This window comes from Chlamydotis macqueenii, chromosome 1, assembly GCF_036417535.1.
Source record: "Chlamydotis macqueenii isolate bChlMac1 chromosome 1, bChlMac1.mat, whole genome shotgun sequence".
NCBI lineage: Eukaryota > Metazoa > Chordata > Aves > Otidiformes > Otididae > Chlamydotis > Chlamydotis macqueenii.
Genome location: NC_141556.1, coordinates 99,210,372 through 99,231,279, shown reverse-complemented (window position 1 = coordinate 99,231,279; position 20,908 = coordinate 99,210,372). Strand labels below are relative to the sequence as shown.

The window sequence follows — 20,908 nt, the reverse complement described above, 5'->3', positions numbered from 1 at the left end:
GAAAAGAGGAGGAGGGGAAACGTTCGTGGTTGTTGCGCTTGTCTGCACATGCAGTCAGGACGCATGCTGAGGCTCTGCTTGACAGAAGGTGGCTCAGCATCTACCCACTGATGGGCAGCAGTGACCGAATGGCTCTTTTTGTTCTGCTGGAGGACGCAGCTTTTGCTTTCCCCATTCAATGGCCACTATCTCTACCCACAAGTCTTCTCACCCTCCTCCTCTCTTCTCCCTCTCCAGCAAGTCCCTGGCTGTGTCTTTAGCTGTTGGCCAAGGTCAACCCACCACACTCCTTCTTGCTGCCCAAGGTGGGGCCAAGACAATGACAGCTTTGATCTGAGCACGTGAGAGCCATTCAGCCTCAGCTCATAGGCTCCTGTCCTCCGAGGTCCCATTTTGATCAGCAGCTGAAGCTAAAGAACCCCAACTGCATTCCTACCAGAGCAGCCGAGACGCAGACAGACGTTCTCTGCTGCCAGCTTGCCTCCATGAGCAGATTCACTGAGAGCAGGGATACTGGGAGTTACCAGAGACAGTTTGCTTTTTAAAAACAGACAAATTTTTTTACCTCTTGTAAATGATAACTAACCTCAAGTTAAGGTCATTTCAGATGATGCAGAAAACGGAATCATTAAATAGGAAAACTTTCCAAAGTTGTCATCTTCCCAGTCGAGAGCAAGGAAAGTGGAAAAAACTAGGGGAACCATCCCTCACAGATCTATGTGGTACCTCATCACCTGGGATAACAACCCCTGCTCTTCTGAAGCTTCTGCCTTCACGGGTGCCTTTGCACGGCTCTGCCAGGGCTCCACGGCAGAAACAGGGCAGATTTGTTCCCCAGCAGAGACGGCAGATCCTGTTGAACTACTTAAACCCCGTTCTATGAGATTACCCGAGAAGAGCTTCTCCACAAGCGAGCTCCGTGTGTGCAGAACTGACCGGTCCCTGAAAAGGAGAGCAAGACGGTGACAAGGATCAAAACGGGGCTCCGCAGAAGGCACCGCACTGCCAAAAACCCTCCCGCGCAGGGGCGGACGCTGTCCCAGCCCACGGGTCAGCCCCGGCGGAGCTGGCTCGGAGAGCACGGCCGCGCAAGTTTCCAGCCCGTTCTGCCGAGCGGCGAAATGTAACGGCTCAGCGCGCAGCGCACGGACAGACCGGTCACAGCGCCGGCGCCTGGGCCGCCTCACGGAACCATTTCCCGCCCCTGCCCCCGGCTGCGTGTCGTGGGGGCGGCCCCGCTTCAGCTCCGGCCCTCTCCCGCGGCACCTCCCGACCCCCCGCGGGGCTTGTGGCGCTTTTTGGGCAAACGGGGCCGGGCCGCGCAGCCGGCCGCCTCCCAGCAGCACCGCCAGCAGCGCCAGCAGCAGCTGCCGGCACCAGGCACTCACCGCCGCAGCTCCGCACCGGCCGGCCGCGCGCTCAGGGCTGCCAGCGCGACCGGTGTTGCCCCGGGCGACGGGAGAACGCGGCCGAGCGCGGCGGGCGAGGGGAGTTCGAGGCGGCGGTGGCGGCGGCGTTCCATTTCGGCTTCGCCGCGCCGAACGCGGCGCGCCCGCTCCGGGATCACTGCCCGGAGCCCCGCTCATGCTGAGCCGCTCACTGGTCGAAGCCGAGATGTCCGAGGCACCGGCGACGCGTAACCAGGCCGGTAACCCCTGGCCACCGCTAAGCGGAGGCTGTCATGGACCGGCCGCTCGGCAACAGCGGAACCCGAGGGCGCACAGGCGAGGGCAAGCCCGCGGCTAGCCAATAGGAGGTTACCACCCCGCGGAGGACCAGCCAATCAGCTGTAAGGGGGCGAGGCCAGAACGCCCGCCCCTCCCGGTCCCGCTGTCCGAAGGGAAGCACAGGCGCCACCCCTCAGGCGTGCGCGGGGGCGTGGCCTGTCCGCGCAGGTGCGCGTCCGTCCGCGGTGGGCGCTGTCCCGCTCGCTGTGCGCGGCGCCGCGGTAGTAGTGCTGCAGCACGGGCCCTCCATGGGCCACAGCCTCTTTCAGGCATCCGCCTGCCCCAGTGTGGGGTCCTCCCCGGGCTGCAAGGGGACAACCGGCCTCACCACGGGCTGCACCACGGGCTGCGGGGGAATCTTGGCCGGGACCCGCGTTACTCCTCCCCCTCCTTCTTCACTGACCTTGGCACCTGCAGCCGTTCCTCTCACCAGAAATTCCCCACGATCAGGCTCGGGCAGACGCCTCCTAGGGTCTCTTCACATCCCATCTCCTCTCCACTTCTTGCAGCCAGGCCGGGCCCAGTCGGCCGCCCAGAGGGAGGCCAGGGGGTGAGGGCCGCAAGGCCCACCAGGCTTGCGTCTCCCCCTTTGCCCACGCTCAGCATCCTCACATGTTGTTATTTTTTTCTTTCCTGTTCTTCCCCTTCTTAAATACACGGTGGCAGAGGCTTTGGCAGGGAACATTCTGTCACCAGCTGGCTCGGCCCTGGCCAGCAGCAGGTCTGCCCTGGGCCGGGCCCAGTCCACTGGACAAAAGGGAAACAACTTGTTACAGAAGCTGCCACCGTAGCCTCCCTCGCTCGATAAACCCAGGACAATTCTATAGGAAGCTGACAGACAGTTTGGCAAAGTTCCTGGGTAGCATGCTGAAGCAACAGTACAAAGTTTTCAACTCAAAGACTGGAATATCTTAGTGGAACAAATACTGTTCGAATTTTATTCAAAAAAAAAAAAAAAACCAAACCTGTGCTGCTTGCTTTGTTAGTGTCCATCGGTCTTTTCTAATGTGACATCATTCTATCCAAAAAGAACTGTTCTGAGGAAGTCTGCTGGTTTCTACTGGAGAAGAAAATGGTCAGGAGAACACTCCTGGCAACCTGATTTGAAAAGTCCTCTGAAACAGCCAAGCTGAGAAACCTATTTTGAAGTGACAGACAGGCCTCCAGAGGACAGAGTTACAGATCTTGGGGTCTCAGGGAAAGGATAATCACCACAGCCTTTCTCAAGCTCACACAGAAGGTGAAAGAGAACGTGGGCTTAGAGCCTCTTGCACAGGGGCTTCTCGGCCCCGCTGGTGGCCAGTGGCCAGCGGGGTGACTGATGTGCTTGAGGATGGCCAGTACCACTTGCCTCGTGGCCCTCTCTGCGGATGCCGTGCTGTTTCCATCTTGATCCTCATCAGCAGGGCTCACAAGGGGGCCATGAGAAAGCTGGCATCTTGTAAAGCTGGCGGTAACACAGCTAAAGACAGCAAGATCCAGATTGCACACATCCGCTTTTATGCAACCCCCTCCCTCCACTTCCTAGTGTGTTGGTGTGAAGTTAAAATGATGAAATCTTGAGAATAATCAAATCAAACTGACTGTGTTGTGCTACTAGAATACAACGAAAGTATTCCCGTCCTGACGGTCACACACAAATGGTTTCATCCTCACACGGAACTAGCAGATTTGGAACATTCCTCTCCACCCATTCCAAACATCCCATTCTTACGACGGATTTCCCCCTCCCCCCCCACATAGACCCTTCACAAATCTCAGGTAATAATTTCATTTGGATTGATAGGGTAGGTATTTATTTGTGTAACACACTGCTCTCAGGGGGACCTGGCAAAGATTTCTCATGCCAAAGTGCTGAATATAAACATTGCCTTGCTTTGCTAGCTACCAAAATCTGTTGGTAATACCATGGGATGGAGGACTGGGGTGTAGCAGGAGATCAAGGAATGCTTCTTCCAGAATCCCTTTGAAAGAGGGTTTCCATCCTTGCTGTAAGCAGGCGGCATAACGCTGTGGGGTAACGTTCGCAGACTGGTGGGTGTTGCACGGCAGAACTTGCAGCTTCGCAACAAGGCTCCGAGCGGGGCTGGGCTGCACGTGCACGGGAAGGGCTGCGAGCGGGGCTGCACGTGCACAGGAAGGTCCGCGGCGATTTGCGCGCGAGGCGCGGATAGGTCCATGGGCGCAGGGGGCGGGTGTGTTCGCGGGCGCAGGGGGTGTTCGGGTAGATAATGCTGTGTTGCGCAGCATTAAATTGAAAGCTTGGCTCAACGGCAGCCGTGTGACGCCTTGCTTTCCCCGCAGCGGGGCTCCGGTGCATCGTGGGGCAGACAGCCGGACAGAGAGCCGGCATAACGCTGTCCTCGCAAGCAAGAGACCCATGGCTGTCTCCCAGGGAAGAGGAAAAGCATTTAAATAGGCACAGATGCAATTGTAACCCTCGTTGTTTATGTGTCACTTCTCTGTGATTTTTAACATGCAAAACTAACACATGACATGGAAGTATTCTGTAAGTCCTTAAAAATCTGGGGCTTCTTTTGTTTTCAAGATGGCATTTCAGTCTTATCGAGATGAAAAAGCGCAGGAGCTTATCTGCTGCTCTGCATAGCTTCTAGCGGCCTTCCAGTACCTCAAGGGGGCCTACAGGGAAGATGGGGAGAAACTCTTCAGCAGGGCCTGTTGTGACGGGACAAGGGGTAATGGTTTCAAAGTAGAGGGAGGTAGATTCAGATGAGATATCAGGACACAATTTTTGACACTGAGGGTGGTGGAGCACTGGCACAGGTTGGCCAGAGCGGTGGTGGATGCCCCATCCCTGGAAACGTTCAAGGCCAGGTTGCAGGGGACTCTGACCAACCTGATCTGGTGGGAGATGTCCCTGCTCCTTGCAGGGGGGTTGGACTGGATGACCTTCAAAGGCCCCTTCCAGCCCTAACAGTTCTATGATTCGCTACCAGTTAATGCAGTTTTCCATCAGAGCTGATGACTGAATTAGTGCAAAACTGTCACTGTGTGCAATTTTCCGGGACGTTGTAGTAGACTACACACGATTCAGCTCTGTTTTCTCAACTGAATTTCTACCTATGCCCAACTCAGGTAACAAAACAAAGAAAACCACACATGGGAAGATTTCAGATGATTCAAAATAGCACGTATTGGTAGAAAACGTATTTCTCTTAAACTTCCCTGTCTAACTTCCTCCCCCTTCACATTGCCAGAAATAGGAAGTCTGCGTCTGGTCATGTCATCCCTCAGGAGAGGAATTGCTGCTGTAAGAGAAATGGAAGAGTCAAACATCCTCTGCTTGTATGCATTTGACCATCAGCGTTCTCATGCTTTCTAGGTATCATTTTATTGGCCGTAGGTACGTCTGTCCACTCAAACTTTCAACTAATTCTATAAAAAGTTAGAAAAACAGACTCCATAGTTGTTGCATGACCTTCCTATGTTCACCCCATCATACGTGAATCCTACCAAATGCTTTAGAACCATTGATGAGCTGCAAAAATACCAAGCACTGCGCAGCACCTGGAGAAAGGTCTTGGTGAGCACATACGGTCCAGGATCATGGCATCCTGAAGGTATTTTTCTTCAGGTTTACAGCTGTGTATTTGCACAAGTGAACCCACTGCGTGTTCAATACCATGTTCACATGAGCATCCATGGACACACAGACCTTTCCTGATTTCACGCTAAGTCCTGAAGAAGAGCTGGTGATGTGAGAAGTGAATCACAAAGTCTGAACAACTAGGATAGAACAAACTCCATTTTAATGGTCATAACATCATTTGGCAAAAGCTAACACTGTCATTTTAAAAAACATCTCTGAATTTTTTTTTTTGTAAATTTTTTAAAATGCTGTTTGAGAACCAGTTATGCAATAACATTGTGGGAATCACTGCTGGGTCTTTGGCACAGAGTCTGCGGGAGAGGTTTTCCATAGAAATCTGTGGAAGAAATGTCAGAGAAGAAAAACACATTAATCTCTGTAGACTTACCATCTACCTTGCTTCCAGGCCATTGAAATAAGGAAAATTCTTGCTTCCTGAATGAAAGTCAGGTAGCCTAGAAGTTTAGAGCGAATTCCGACAAGCAACTTTCAGACAGTGCTATTGAATGTCGGGAGGTATATTGACCAAAACAGGTTTAACTCCATTTTGTTCTACGTGCATCAGCGTTTGCAAGATCAAGCTCAATGGTAATCTGTAAACATCGCTAACAATAGGAAATGAGACATCCAAAGTGTACAAACAAGAACTGAAAAAAGGAAGTAGCAACATTGGAATGTTGCTGTAGTCAAGTCAGCATTGCAATACAGTTGTAAGTGACAGTAACGCAATGCAGCATCCAGAATTTTGGGACAACTGATGCATGGCAATGCAAGGAGTCAGCTTACACACGGCAAATGTATCCGGAGGTGGCCTGTGGTTCTCAGAACGACAGAAATACACCAGGCCCATCGGGCTTCAGTCTTGTGAAGTGATGAGCACTGGTCAGTGAGAGCAGATCATCAGGTCCATGTGGAAACAAACAGGCAGCTTCATGCAGAACCAGCCTGGATGTGGAAGTGCCACTACGGATCCCAAATTAATAAGCCCTGCTGGATCTCTGCAGTCCTGCTTGGGTGTGTCTGAGGACCTCAGACTTCTTCCAGTGTGCAGGTAACCCAGCTCCTGTCCCCACTGCATCAGATGACGATGAACTGTCTACAGATGGACAGTGGAAATACACTCTGCCATTTTTATTTTGAATGCAAGATGTATTTGGACAGATTGGCCCTTGAAAATATTCCAATTTTTAATCACTTTTTCATCAGTGACTAGTCAAGTTTCTGACTCACTTTTGTGAAAGCAATGACATCTTTCCCCACAGAGCAGAGCAAATCAGTACTGCTGGAAGTCCATACCATGAAGTGGGAAAAGGTATCAAAGAGTTCCTGGAGAGTAAGGTTTAGTAGCCGGTCTCTGTAGGAAGACCATTCCTGTTCCATCATTCCCAAATGTTTAAATGACGAATAACCACCAATTGAGACATCAGTTCTTGTTTGTTAGTACACCTACCCGGTAGAAGAGCTGCTGCTGGTATACAATTTAGGGAACCACTGTCCTCTGTGTTGAAAGGTGTTACTTTGTGGTGCCTTTTGAATTTGGGGATTTTAATTTTTCTCTTCCTGTTACCTATACCAAACAGAAATAAAGCATTACGTATCATCCAGTTCTACTCAGAGAATCTCTTACCTCATCTTTTAATACCATTGAACTGCTGGAAGTCCATACCATGAAGTGGGAAAAAGTACCAAAGAGTTCCTAGAGAGTTTTAGTAGCCTGTCTCTGTAGGAAGACCATTCCTGTTCCATCATTCCCAAATGAATGTTTTAAACGACGAATAACCACCAATTGAGACATCAGTTCTTGTTTGTTAGTACACGTACCCCGTAGAAGTGCTGGTGCTGGTGTAGGGTTTGGGGAACCAGTGTCCTCTGTGTTGACAGGTGTTACTTTGTGGTGCCTTTTGAAATTGGGGATTTTAATTTTTCTCTTCCTGTTACCTATACCAAACAGAAATAAAGCATTACCTATCATCCAGTTCTACTCAGAGAATCTCTTACCTCATCTTTTAATACCACTGTTGGGATGAGCTACATCAGCATTTTCTGTTTGAACTTAAACACAAATTTGTGTGAAATGTAAAATTTACAGAACATTTTGCTAGAGCAAATAAACCATAAGCATAAAATAGATACAAACTCTATGGTTGAATAAAGAAATTCAACGTAGCCTGGTACTGATGGAAAGTGTACCCCACATTTGATGATGTTCCAACGGAACCCAGTTTCAGCTACACTACCAGTCACACCAACAAACACACACTTGGTCAAAGCTGATTCTCCAAGACAATCACCTGATGCTGCTTTTTTATGATTTCTGTGGATGACATTGATGTGTGGCATCATGAAAAAAAAGTCAGACATAGGGAAGAACTCTATCAAGAATAACATTAAATGAGACATTAAAAGGAACCAGTTTTATCTGAGACAAGGCCTTTTGAGGCTTCACGCTCGGCCTCTTCTTCGTGCTGCAAAAGCTGCGTAGTTGTAGAATTGCTAGTCATAAAATTTCTCGTTTACCATCATTTGTCTTTTGGCTACTGCTACTTGAGGAGGTCGGGGCATCCATTTGTTCCTGCTCTGCTTCAGCTTTCAGGAGAACTGCAGCCTTCTCAGTCTCCAACTTTGGCTGCTCCTTTTCCTTTTCAATTTGTTTTCCATACTAACAAAAAGTATAAGATGTTTTTAGTAAGTCCTAATGCTGAAAACTCACTAATAAGACAGGGAGTTTATTTTAAAAATCCAAATATTCCTAAAATATTGTTCAGTCCCTCATCTAGCATAGAAAATATTTTCAAATAGGTGAAGAAATTATATTTCCAGTATCTTGTCCAGAGGAAGAAAATAAAATTAAGAAAACAAAGAATTAACAGCAAAATAAATTATCTTTAGGTTCATAGCCTCTATTCTTGCTTTCTTTCGAGGCATATGACCAAAAAAACATGCTAGCTGTATAAACAGCATCAACAGTCCCGAGCAAAAGGTTAGAAAACTCCTAATTTCTTCAATTATCCCTTTTTTTTAAAAAAAAAAAAAGTGATTTAGTTAAAGTATCCAGAAGGTGCTACCATGATTTGGACAAATACCCCTTGTGTCATACAGACTGAATGCCAGGCTGTTTCCCAGGTGCTAGATCACCAAATCACCATCTCTGCAATACTCCCAGCTGGACCCTTCTCTTCTACTCTGTATGTTATTATAAAGTGTGCTACTGTGCATGGAGCTGACTTTACAAGAGAGAGGGATACGGGTGCTTTTGTCCTGGAGAGAAGCAAATGTTGGAATTACTTAATGGAAAAGTCTGGGGATTAGAGTGTTTCTTGAGATGATGTTCTCTCAAGTCAATCGAATAAAAAAATACGGTACAATAAAAAAGAACACTTTGCAAGAAATTCATACACTTGGAATATTTTCCACTCCTGAATATCCCAGAGTTTAATTAGGAAATGTGTTGAGTCATCTCTTTACAATGCCTTGATGTTACTGTGTCTACAAAAATTTTTGTCCCCAAATCAATACGAGGGGATTTTCTTAACGTGAAAGCTTTGATTCAACGCACACAAAACCAGACTGCCAAGATGAGGGAGAAATAAATAAAATAATGCTGTGCAGACAGACATAGGACAATTCTTGCAATCGAACCATTTTTCTCATTACCTCTCAGACACGTGTTACTGGTAGGTCTAAAAGGAGCCAGATTTCCACATCTTCTCCTACCTCAGAGATGACAGCAGATAGATGCTGGAAGGGGTTTCCACAGTTCTCAGGCTCAGGGCTGTCCTCGTCAGATACACGTCCTTCTTCTCTTGCCCTTGGTTGTTGTTGTTGAGTTTATGTAGTTGGTTTAGTGTTTGGGGGGTTTGTTTGTCGGGTTTTTTTGGGGGGGGGAATGGGCATGGAAAGGAAGGGAGATGAACAAAGAGTTATGAAGAAGCCAAGCCATAAATTTTACACAGTAGAGAACACTTATTAGGTCATCTAATTCATCCTCCAGTTTATGCCAGTTGATTTTTACAAGATGCTTCTGGATTTTGAAAAACATTCTCCAAAAATGAAGAGGACAGGCTCACATCACTGAAGCACAAGTATCTGCCGTGGCAGAGGTAGAAACACGTGCTGCTGTGTGCCTGAGTGTTCATCAGCACTTCAAGAATTGGAAGCAATTTCTGGAGATGTGACAGAATACATCTGCAACTGGATAGCCTGCAGTTGATGGAGCACAGTGTTGAATCACGTTTGGCATCTAGTCTTTGATATTCACATGTGGGTTACAAAGTCTAACTTCCGTGAATCAAAGCTGATGTTAGAACACACTTGGAGGGAACAAGATTAAATGACAGGATTTCTTTCTTAGGTTAGCCTCCTGTCAAGTTCTATTAGCAAGGCCCAGTTTGTTCCACAACCACCTTGCCATTCTCATTCAGGGTGCATTTCCAGCACAGAGCCAACAGAATAAAGGGGATGAGCCAGGCAAAAAAAAAGTTTCTGTAGGTCTTAAAGAAAGGCTCTAGCACTCAGGTCTGTACTTTTAATAGGGAGACTCTTGGGTTGTCAGCTTTAAATCCTTGATAGCTTGGTTCTCACAAGGTCTGTGTACAGGAATGAATCCAGTCTCTGAGAGAAAGGGAGGAAGCAGAGGGCGGAAAGATGACAGAGAGAATACCTTTCTTCTCGTATCTTTCTCACTCGCTCAGCCCGTTCTCGTTTCATCTGTTCTTCATAGGCTTTTTGTTCGCTGGTGTCTCTTTGGATGCGCTCTTCTAAGTCCTCAAAATGATTTGCTATGATCCCCAGAAGCCAACAGAAACCTTTTCTAAGTGTTTCATCCATTTTCTTCTGACAGCTAATGATAGTTGAGCAAGGTTCCTATCAACAGAAGGAGAAGGAGGGGAAAATCATTTGCAGTTCAGATCACATTCCTTGGCTGAAAACGAGAAATGAGCCAAACAACTGCTGTTGACTGTGAAGCCTGCAAAAGACTTACAAGTATGGGAAATAAATTTGCATGTAGTTATTTTACACATTTAGGTGCTTTTTGGAATACTAAACTTGCTGTCCAAGTAAACAAGTTTTAAAGCACATCAGTAATTATTTTTTTTTACATGGTTTCAGAGTGGACCAGCAGGTACGCTTTGAGAACCGTGTTAGAAAGATTTCTTCAACGGATCCATAGGCAGAACGTCAAGGTGAACAGTCCAATTGCTTGCAAAACAGTAGATGTACTGTGTCGTGGCTGGGATTGCAGGGTTCCAGTTTCGGTTTTACACTCTGTGGCACAATCCCCACCTTCTTGCAAGCATCACCTACCTATTAGAAAATGAAGCATCTTAAAACAGACTTACAATTTGACACAGACACTTGTGTTCATTGGCAAGCTTTTCCAGAGACAAGACTTCGATGATATCTGCTTCTGGCAGAGCTTCTTCTCTGTCCTGCTTATTTGCCAGCCTAAAGAAAAGATGAAAAGAAACAACTTAGCACCCTGACGTGAGAGATTCTCACATCTCCAAAAGCTACATTTTTGAGAAATGGAGGAAGAGGGGGAAGGAGGAGAAAGTCAAGATCAAATGCCTACTTCCAGCTTTAATTCTACTTAATAAACATGTTAGTCCATGCACTGTATTCAGCAGATACTAATAGTCAGTCATTTCTAAGCATCCCTCGGCAAAGCAATTCCGTTTTACACCTAAGAAGGCAGATGGAAAAGATTGTACTGTTCTGCACCTAGAGCTACGCAGCCCCATCTGGTGGAGTCCGGGAATGCAAGCTCAGAACTTTGCAACTTCCCAAACCGTGTGCATTTCCCCACAGAACACTGCTTCACGATCACCTCGGCTCTGCCTGCTCTCCAGAACTTCTCTCCAGTGCCAAACAACTTGATTTGTCATGTTTTGAACTTGCTCTTCATAAGTAACTTTCTACTTACGTTTGTACTAGACAGAAACACTGCTTGAGAAGGTGTACTGAAGGGCAACATTTACCACACTTCAGGCTGTCAGGAGAACATTTCAGAACATTACTTACACTAACATGGGTTTTCCTGATATCTTAGGGCTGTTTAAAACCTCTCTCATGGCTTCTCTGGTTTCTCCCATTCTTGCCACGTCGCTGGAATCCACCACAAATATTACACCGTGGGACTCGGCATAGTAATTTCTCCAGATGTCGCGAATTTCTTTTCCGCCTCCTAAATCAAAGATGGTGACTTCAAAGCGTCCCTGTTTCAGGTTAACCTTGGAAAACCCAACGGTTGGAGCCACGTCTTCAGGAGACTCTGTCAGAGTTCACAGAAGAAATCCTTCAGTCAAAAGTGTCCTGAGTTATTTCAACAGCATTTTACATTGTGATTTGTGTAGCAAAATTCCAGTTTTAAAAACATGGAGGAAACCTGTTCAGTGACAGCATATTGGTAACCACCTATTTTTTTACATTAAGACTTTCCCCTCTCCTCGGGGAATTTCAAATGAAAGCATTGGTCTCTCAACCAGAGTATTTTATATCATTTCACTAATTCAAAGTAATTCTGAATTTAAATGTGGTCTACAGCCTTCAGAGTTTTTGTCCTACACTTTCTTTCACTTCAGGCAACTGATGGAGACAGTCGGCTTCCTTTTAGTGACAATGTTCCTTCAGCTCTTTACTGAGCTACTGAAAAAACCTTCCTCTACTCCCAAAATACACTCTGATGCTCATGAAATTTAAACAAGAACCCAGAACAGATTTTGTTGCCATTTAGCATTCAGCGCAGTTAATAAGACAGGGGTCAACTCAAGGTACAGAAGCATCAAGGGACTCATCATTGGGTCTCGGTGTTCCCCAGATAATTCAGCACCTCTATGCGCCAATTTTTTCCTGTCTCAGTGGAGTAAGGGCCGTAATGCTGCCTGGTGCAACGCCTGAAGAGGCAGCTCTCTCCAGAGTATCTACCTTGCCTCCACACCATCCTATTACCTTTGGCAAAGACGTAGCAGAATGGTAGCCATTTGGTTGAACTACCACGGGTTTGGTCTACGGGAGCTCAACATGATGGTAGGTGCAGTGGCCAACAAGCAAATGCAGAGCTTGCTCTGCTGCTTCTCCTGAGCATTAAGCACGTGATTGGCAGCACCGACCTTTACAGTCACCGCAGTGTGACTTGCCTGATATCAAAAATCAGAATCTTGATCTTACAAAGGTAAGACTCCTTCATTTTTCTCTCATCTGCAGCTCTTCACACAATGGGGCCGGTGACCTGCTCACTTTGGCAACCACCCTTGTCCTACTTTGGGGGGTACCATTACCAGAATTGTCTTTCCACAGTATGGGAGGGAGAGATAAATGAAGAGACGAAGAAACATTTTTAGATTAAAAGGATGGAAAATTAGTAATTACACTCTCTCTTTCAATGCTCCACTGAGGTGATAAACCAATTAATGGCTTACCTCCTTGAATTCCTCGGGTGATAGCAGTTTTGCCAGCATTATCCAGACCCACCATTAACAGAGTCACCTTCCTTCATAAGGAGTAAAAAAGCAAGAAACACATTTCAAACATTTTTCCTCTAGCTAGACATCACTTCTTTCATTCATACACGCCTAGCAAATTTACCACTAAGGAGTAGGAAGAATAGGGATCAAAATACACCATTGTAACAATGCCTGCTGCTTGGTATCTGCTGTTCAAGGTGTCCAACTCTCAGATTAGACAGAACAGCAGAAGAAGGTATGAAATGAGAAGTCTAAGATTGTGCTCCAAGTTTCACAGAAGACACGGATTTTGCTTTCAACCTGTATTTGCCTGCTGAAAGTTAGTTTCACGGTACTGCCAATTTTATCCTTTTCTTTTGGTGTGGTCATGGTCTCAAACAATTTCCGTCATTTCTTTCCCATTCCCCTGTATTTTCACTGTCACTCTGCTTCAAAGTCGTGCCTCTACTCAAAACTCATTTCAGTACACAACACTCGTGTAGACAACAGCAGATGCTGTCAACAAGCGGCACGGGTACTCATTGTGCCTTGGTTTCAAGCAGGAGCAATCTGCACTGCAAATGTGCAAACCAGTGCTGTTGAGCACATACAACATTTTAGGAAACAGCATCATCCCATAACGCTCAACTTGAGCAAACAGTATGTGAAGGCCAAGTATTTTGAAGTTTATACGTTGCAGAAGTCAGAAACAACACCTGAATTAACTTTTTAAGTTCAGAAGATGTCTTGATTCTCTCTTGGAGAAAAAAAAAAAAATGCAGGTTTTTGTCTCAGAATTAAAAAATGGGAAATCATGTTATACAGCTAAGACAGCAAAACATAGGTGAGAGGACATGAAATACAGTTTGGGAAGGTCAGCACAGAAGTGTAAAATACTTTCATGCGTTTACCTGACGGGTTCCTGGCGTCGTTTTAACCAGTTCCAGCAGCTGGCCAATAGCCTGAACATCCCTCTTTGTTAGCCAGTCAGAGCCAAGAAGGCTACAGAAACGATGGGGACAGGCCAGGGGAACACAAGAAGACTGGGAGAGAGACTTCAGGATAAAACAAAACAAAAAAAAAATGCATAGTTAGCCCCAGTGTATAAGCAAGGCAAGCCATTTCCCTAGCAGCAGCCTGTTTATTCAGAGTGTGTCGTATTCAGTCAGCCCCAGGACAGTCTCATGGTGTCTTTCCCTTTTCCATCCTCTCACTCTTCATCTGCCCCCATTTTACGTATCTGGGCAGCAACAACACGGCACTCTTCCAAAATAAGAAGGCAAGACCACTGCACATAAGGAAACCTGCAAGTTAAAGCAGGAACATACAGGAAGCTCTGAAATCCCAGGGCTTGCCTCACTGACACAAACAGATCCACAACAAGGAAACTGGGTTCTCTGGGTTCCTCTTGCTGAGGTTTCTCTGTGGAGCAAACAATGGAGAATAACGCTGAGATGATGCGCATGTTTCTTTCTTGGTACGCACGCTGAGCTATGAAACACTCCAACTCATAAAAACCGTGCGGTCAAGTGCACAAAGATGCACAAGCTTTGAAAGTCCCTTGGTTATTCAGCTCAAACAACGCTCCTGCAAACAACAGCCGTTGTCCAGGTAAAGGCCTTTCACCGGCAAGCTCTGGGCAATTTTCCTTCCCCAGTTCCCATCCACAGCCTCCCTCCTAGGAGCATGTCACGAGTCTGGCTGCTTTCTTCTGCACCGCACTCCGTGTGAGGCTGTGCTTTGTCTGTTTGGCCAAACCACTGCTGAGAACACACCAATCTTTTGCCTCTCGCTGGACAGTGCTTGCTTCTCTCCTTCCCGCTCTGCCCTGCGCCACTCTCCCCCAGCCAGGAGGCTGGGAGGGGGTACAGCCAGGACAGCTGCCCCAATGGACCAGAGGGATATTCCATACCAGATGAGATTGTGCTCAGCAAACAGAGCTCAGGGAAAAGAGGAGGAGGGGAAACGTTTGTGGTTGTTGCGCTTGTCTGCACATGCAGTCAGGACGCATGCTGAGGCTCTGCTTGACAGAAGGTGGCTCAGCATCTACCCACTGATGGGCAGCAGTGACCGAATGGCTCTTTTTGTTCTGCTGGAGGACGCAGCTTTTGCTTTCCCCATTCAATGGCCACTATCTCTACCCACAAGTCTTCTCACCCTCCTCCTCTCTTCTCCCTCTCCAGCAAGTCCCTGGCTGTGTCTTTAGCTGTTGGCCAAGGTCAACCCACCACACTCCTTCTTGCTGCCCAAGGTGGGGCCAAGACAATGACAGCTTTGATCTGAGCACGTGAGAGCCATTCAGCCTCAGCTCATAGGCTCCTGTCCTCCGAGGTCCCATTTTGATCAGCAGCTGAAGCTAAAGAACCCCAACTGCATTCCTACCAGAGCAGCCGAGACGCAGACAGATGTTCTCTGCTGCCAGCTTGCCTCCTTGAGCAGATTCACTGAGAGCAGGGATACTGGGAGTTACCAGAGACAGTTTGCTTTTTAAAAACAGACAAATTTTTTTACCTCTTGTAAATGATAACTAACCTCAAGTTAAGGTCATTTCAGATGATGCAGAAAACGGAATCATTAAATAGGAAAACTTTCCAAAGTTGTCATCTTCCCAGTCGAGAGCAAGGAAAGTGGAAAAAACTGGGGGAACCATCCCTCACAGATCTATGTGGTACCTCATCACCTGGGATAACAACCCCTGCTCTTCTGAAGCTTCTGCCTTCACGGGTGCCTTTGCACGGCTCTGCCAGGGCTCCACGGCAGAAACAGGGCAGATTTGTTCCCCAGCAGAGACGGCAGATCCTGTTGAACTACTTAAACCCCGTTCTATGAGATTACCCGAGAAGAGCTTCTCCACAAGCGAGCTCCGTGTGTGCAGAACTGACCGGTCCCTGAAAAGGAGAGCAAGACGGTGACAAGGATCAAAACGGGGCTCCGCAGAAGGCACCGCACTGCCAAAAACCCTCCCGCGCAGGGGCGGACGCTGTCCCAGCCCACGGGTCAGCCCCGGCGGAGCTGGCTCGGAGAGCACGGCCGCGCAAGTTTCCAGCCCGTTCTGCCGAGCGGCGAAATGTAACGGCTCAGCGCGCAGCGCACGGACAGACCGGTCACAGCGCCGGCGCCTGGGCCGCCTCACGGAACCATTTCCCGCCCCTGCCCCCGGCTGCGTGTCGTGGGGGCGGCCCCGCTTCAGCTCCGGCCCTCTCCCGCGGCACCTCCCGACCCCCCGCGGGGCTTGTGGCGCTTTTTGGGCAAACGGGGCCGGGCCGCGCAGCCGGCCGCCTCCCAGCAGCACCGCCAGCAGCGCCAGCAGCAGCTGCCGGCACCAGGCACTCACCGCCGCAGCTCCGCACCGGCCGGCCGCGCGCTCAGGGCTGCCAGCGCGACCGGTGTTGCCCCGGGCGACGGGAGAACGCGGCCGAGCGCGGCGGGCGAGGGGAGTTCGAGGCGGCGGTGGCGGCGGCGTTCCATTTCGGCTTCGCCGCGCCGAACGCGGCGCGCCCGCTCCGGGATCACTGCCCGGAGCCCCGCTCATGCTGAGCCGCTCACTGGTCGAAGCCGAGATGTCCGAGGCACCGGCGACGCGTAACCAGGCCGGTAACCCCTGGCCACCGCTAAGCGGAGGCTGTCATGGACCGGCCGCTCGGCAACAGCGGAACCCGAGGGCGCACAGGCGAGGGCAAGCCCGCGGCTAGCCAATAGGAGGTTACCACCCCGCGGAGGACCAGCCAATCAGCTGTAAGGGGGCGAGGCCAGAACGCCCGCCCCTCCCGGTCCCGCTGTCCGAAGGGAAGCACAGGCGCCACCCCTCAGGCGTGCGCGGGGGCGTGGCCTGTCCGCGCAGGTGCGCGTCCGTCCGCGGTGGGCGCTGTCCCGCTCGCTGTGCGCGGCGCCGCGGTAGTAGTGCTGCAGCACGGGCCCTCCATGGGCCACAGCCTCTTTCAGGCATCCGCCTGCCCCAGTGTGGGGTCCTCCCCGGGCTGCAAGGGGACAACCGGCCTCACCACGGGCTGCACCACGGGCTGCGGGGGAATCTTGGCCGGGACCCGCGTTACTCCTCCCCCTCCTTCTTCACTGACCTTGGCACCTGCAGCCGTTCCTCTCACCAGAAATTCCCCACCATCAGGCTCGGGCAGACGCCTCCTAGGGTCTCTTCACATCCCATCTCCTCTCCACTTCTTGCAGCCAGGCCGGGCCCAGTCGGCCGCCCAGAGGGAGGCCAGGGGGTGAGGGCCGCAAGGCCCACCAGGCTTGCGTCTCCCCGTCTTTGCCCACGCTCAGCATCCTCACATGTTGTTATTTTTTTCTTTCCTGTTCTTCCCCTTCTTAAATACACGGTGGCAGAGGCTTTGGCAGGGAACATTCTGTCACCAGCTGGCTCGGCCCTGGCCAGCAGCAGGTCTGCCCTGGGCCGGGCCCAGTCCACTGGACAAAAGGGAAACAACTTGTTACAGAAGCTGCCACCGTAGCCTCCCTCGCTCGATAAACCCAGGACAATTCTATAGGAAGCTGACAGACAGTTTGGCAAAGTTCCTGGGTAGCATGCTGAAGCAACAGTACAAAGTTTTCAACTCAAAGACTGGAATATCTTAGTGGAACAAATACTGTTCGAATTTTATTCAAAAAAAAAAAAAAACCAAACCTGTGCTGCTTGCTTTGTTAGTGTCCATCAGTCTTTTCTAATGTGACATCATTCTATCCAAAAAGAACTGTTCTGAGGAAGTCTGCTGGTTTCTACTGGAGAAGAAAATGGTCAGGAGAACACTCCTGGCAACCTGATTTGAAAAGTCCTCTGAAACAGCCAAGCTGAGAAACCTATTTTGAAGTGACAGACAGGCCTCCAGAGGACAGAGTTACAGATCTTGGGGTCTCAGGGAAAGGATAATCACCACAGCCTTTCTCAAGCTCACACAGAAGGTGAAAGAGAACGTGGGCTTAGAGCCTCTTGCACAGGGGCTTCTCGGCCCCGCTGGTGGCCAGTGGCCAGCGGGGTGACTGATGTGCTTGAGGATGGCCAGTACCACTTGCCTCGTGGCCCTCTCTGCGGATGCCGTGCTGTTTCCATCTTGATCCTCATCAGCAGGGCTCACAAGGGGGCCATGAGAAAGCTGGCATCTTGTAAAGCTGGCGGTAACACAGCTAAAGACAGCAAGATCCAGATTGCACACATCCGCTTTTATGCAACCCCCTCCCTCCACTTCCTGGTGTGTTGGTGTGAAGTTAAAATGATGAAATCTTGAGAATAATCAAATCAAACTGACTGTGTTGTGCTACTAGAATACAACGAAAGTATTCCCGTCCTGACGGTCACACACAAATGGTTTCATCCTCACACGGAACTAGCAGATTTGGAACATTCCTCTCCACCCATTCCAAACATCCCATTCTTACGACGGATTTCCCCCTCCCCCCCCACATAGACCCTTCACAAATCTCAGGTAATAATTTCATTTGGATTGATAGGGTAGGTATTTATTTGTGTAACACACTGCTCTCAGGGGGACCTGGCAAAGATTTCTCATGCCAAAGTGCTGAATATAAACATTGCATTGCTTTGCTAGCTACCAAAATCTGTTGGTAATACCATGGGATGGAGGACTGGGGTGTAGCAGGAGATCAAGGAATGCTTCTTCCAGAATCCCTTTGAAAGAGGGTTTCCATCCTTGCTGTAAGCAGGCGGCATAACGCTGTGGGGTAACGTTCGCAGACTGGTGGGTGTTGCACGGCAGAACTTGCAGCTTCGCAACAAGGCTCCGAGCGGGGCTGGGCTGCACGTGCACGGGAAGGGCTGCGAGCGGGGCTGCACGTGCACAGGAAGGTCCGCGGCGATTTGCGCGCGAGGCGCGGATAGGTCCATGGGCGCAGGGGGCGGGTGTGTTCGCGGGCGCAGGGGGTGTTCGGGTAGATAATGCTGTGTTGCGCAGCATTAAATTGAAAGCTTGGCTCAACGGCAGCCGTGTGACGCCTTGCTTTCCCCGCAGCGGGGCTCCGGTGCATCGTGGGGCAGACAGCCGGACAGAGAGCCGGCATAACGCTGTCCTCGCAAGCAAGAGACCCATGGCTGTCTCCCAGGGAAGAGGAAAAGCATTTAAATAGGCACAGATGCAATTGTAACCCTCGTTGTTTATGTGTCACTTCTCTGTGATTTTTAACATGCAAAACTAACACATGACATGGAAGTATTCTGTAAGTCCTTAAAAATCTGGGGCTTCTTTTGTTTTCAAGATGGCATTTTAGTCTTATCGAGATGAAAAAGCGCAGGAGCTTATCTGCTGCTCTGCACAGCTTCTAGCGGCCTTCCAGTACCTCAAGGGGGCCTACAGGGAAGATGGGGAGAAACTCTTCAGCAGGGCCTGTTGTGACGGGACAAGGGGTAATGGTTTCAAAGTAGAGGGAGGTAGATTCAGATGAGATATCAGGACACAATTTTTGACACTGAGGGTGGTGGAGCACTGGCACAGGTTGGCCAGAGCGGTGGTGGATGCCCCATCCCTGGAAACGTTCAAGGCCAGGTTGCAGGGGACTCTGAGCAACCTGATCTGGTTGGAGATGTCCCTGCTCCTTGCAGGGGGGTTGGACTGGATGACCTTCAAAGGCCCCTTCCAGCCCTAACAGTTCTATGATTCGCTACCAGTTAATGCAGTTTTCCATCAGAGCTGATGACTGAATTAGTGCAAAACTGTCACTGTGTGCAATTTTCCGGGACGTTGTAGTAGACTACACACGATTCAGCTCTGTTTTCTCAACTGAATTTCTACCTATGCCCAACTCAGGTAACAAAACAAAGAAAACCACACATGGGAAGATTTCAGATGATTCAAAATAGCACGTATTGGTAGAAAACGTATTTCTCTTAAACTTCCCTGTCTAACTTCCTCCCCCTTCACATTGCCAGAAATAGGAAGTCTGCGTCTGGTCATGTCATCCCTCAGGAGAGGAATTGCTGCTGTAAGAGAAATGGAAGAGTCAAACATCCTCTGCTTGTATGCATTTGACCATCAGCGTTCTCATGCTTTCTAGGTATCATTTTATTGGCCGTAGGTACGTCTGTCCACTCAAACTTTCAACTAATTCTATAAAAAGTTAGAAAAACAGACTCCATAGTTGTTGCATGACCTTCCTATGTTCACCCCATCATACGTGAATCCTACCAAATGCTTTAGAACCATTGATGAGCTGCAAAAATACCAAGCACTGCGCAGCACCTGGAGAAAGGTCTTGGTGAGCACATACGGTCCAGGATCATGGCATCCTGAAGGTATTTTTCTTCAGGTTTACAGCTGTGTATTTGCACAAGTGAACCCACTGCGTGTTCAATACCATGTTCACATGAGCATCCATGGACACACAGACCTTTCCTGATTTCACGCTAAGTCCTGAAGAAGAGCTGGTGATGTGAGAAGTGAATCACAAAGTCTGAACAACTAGGATAGAACAAACTCCATTTTAATGGTCATAACATCATTTGGCAAAAGCTAACACTGTCATTTTAAAAAACATCTCTGAATTTTTTTTTTTGTAAATTTTTTTAAATGCTGTTTGAGAACCAGTTATGCAATAACATTGTGGGAATCACTGCTGGGTCTTTGGCACAGAGTCTGCGGGAGAGGTTTTCCATAGAAATCTGTGGAAGAAATGTCAGAGAAGAAAAACACATTAATCTCTGTAGACTTACCATCTACCTTGCTTCCAGGCCATTGAAATAAGGAAAATTCTTGCTTCCTGAATGAAAGTCAGGTAGCCTAGAAGTTTAGAGCGAATTCCGACAAGCAACTTTCAGACAGTGCTATTGAATGTCGGGAGGTATATTGACCAAAACAGGTTTAACTCCATTTTGTTCTACGTGCATCAGCGTTTGCAAGATCAAGCTCAATGGTAATCTGTAAACATCGCTAACAATAGGAAATGAGACATCCAAAGTGTACAAACAAGAACTGAAAAAAGGAAGTAGCAACATTGGAATGTTGCTGTAGTCAAGTCAGCATTGCAATACAGTTGTAAGTGACAGTAACGCAATGCAGCATCCAGAATTTTGGGACAACTGATGCATGGCAATGCAAGGAGTCAGCTTACACACGGCAAATGTATCCGGAGGTGGCCTGTGGTTCTCAGAACGACAGAAATACACCAGG

The 20,908-nt window shown here is 48.7% G+C and overlaps 1 protein-coding gene across 1 annotated transcript; it reads right to left on the bottom strand.

Moving 5' to 3' along the window:
- Positions 1-1,783: 1,783 nt before the first annotated feature.
- LOC147602224 (ADP-ribosylation factor-like protein 13B) lies at positions 1,784-14,184 on the bottom strand. Its single transcript, XM_086751414.1, has 9 exons — positions 14,144-14,184; positions 13,691-13,834; positions 12,756-12,826; positions 11,359-11,608; positions 10,677-10,782; positions 9,998-10,200; positions 9,052-9,145; positions 7,855-7,996; positions 1,784-1,971 (listed from the first exon to the last, which is right to left on the bottom strand). Exons 2-9 carry the CDS (start codon positions 13,747-13,749, stop codon positions 1,784-1,786), a joined length of 1,113 nt encoding a protein of 370 aa, XP_086607540.1. The 5' UTR covers positions 13,750-13,834; positions 14,144-14,184.
- Between the last annotated feature and the right edge of the window lie 6,724 nt (positions 14,185-20,908).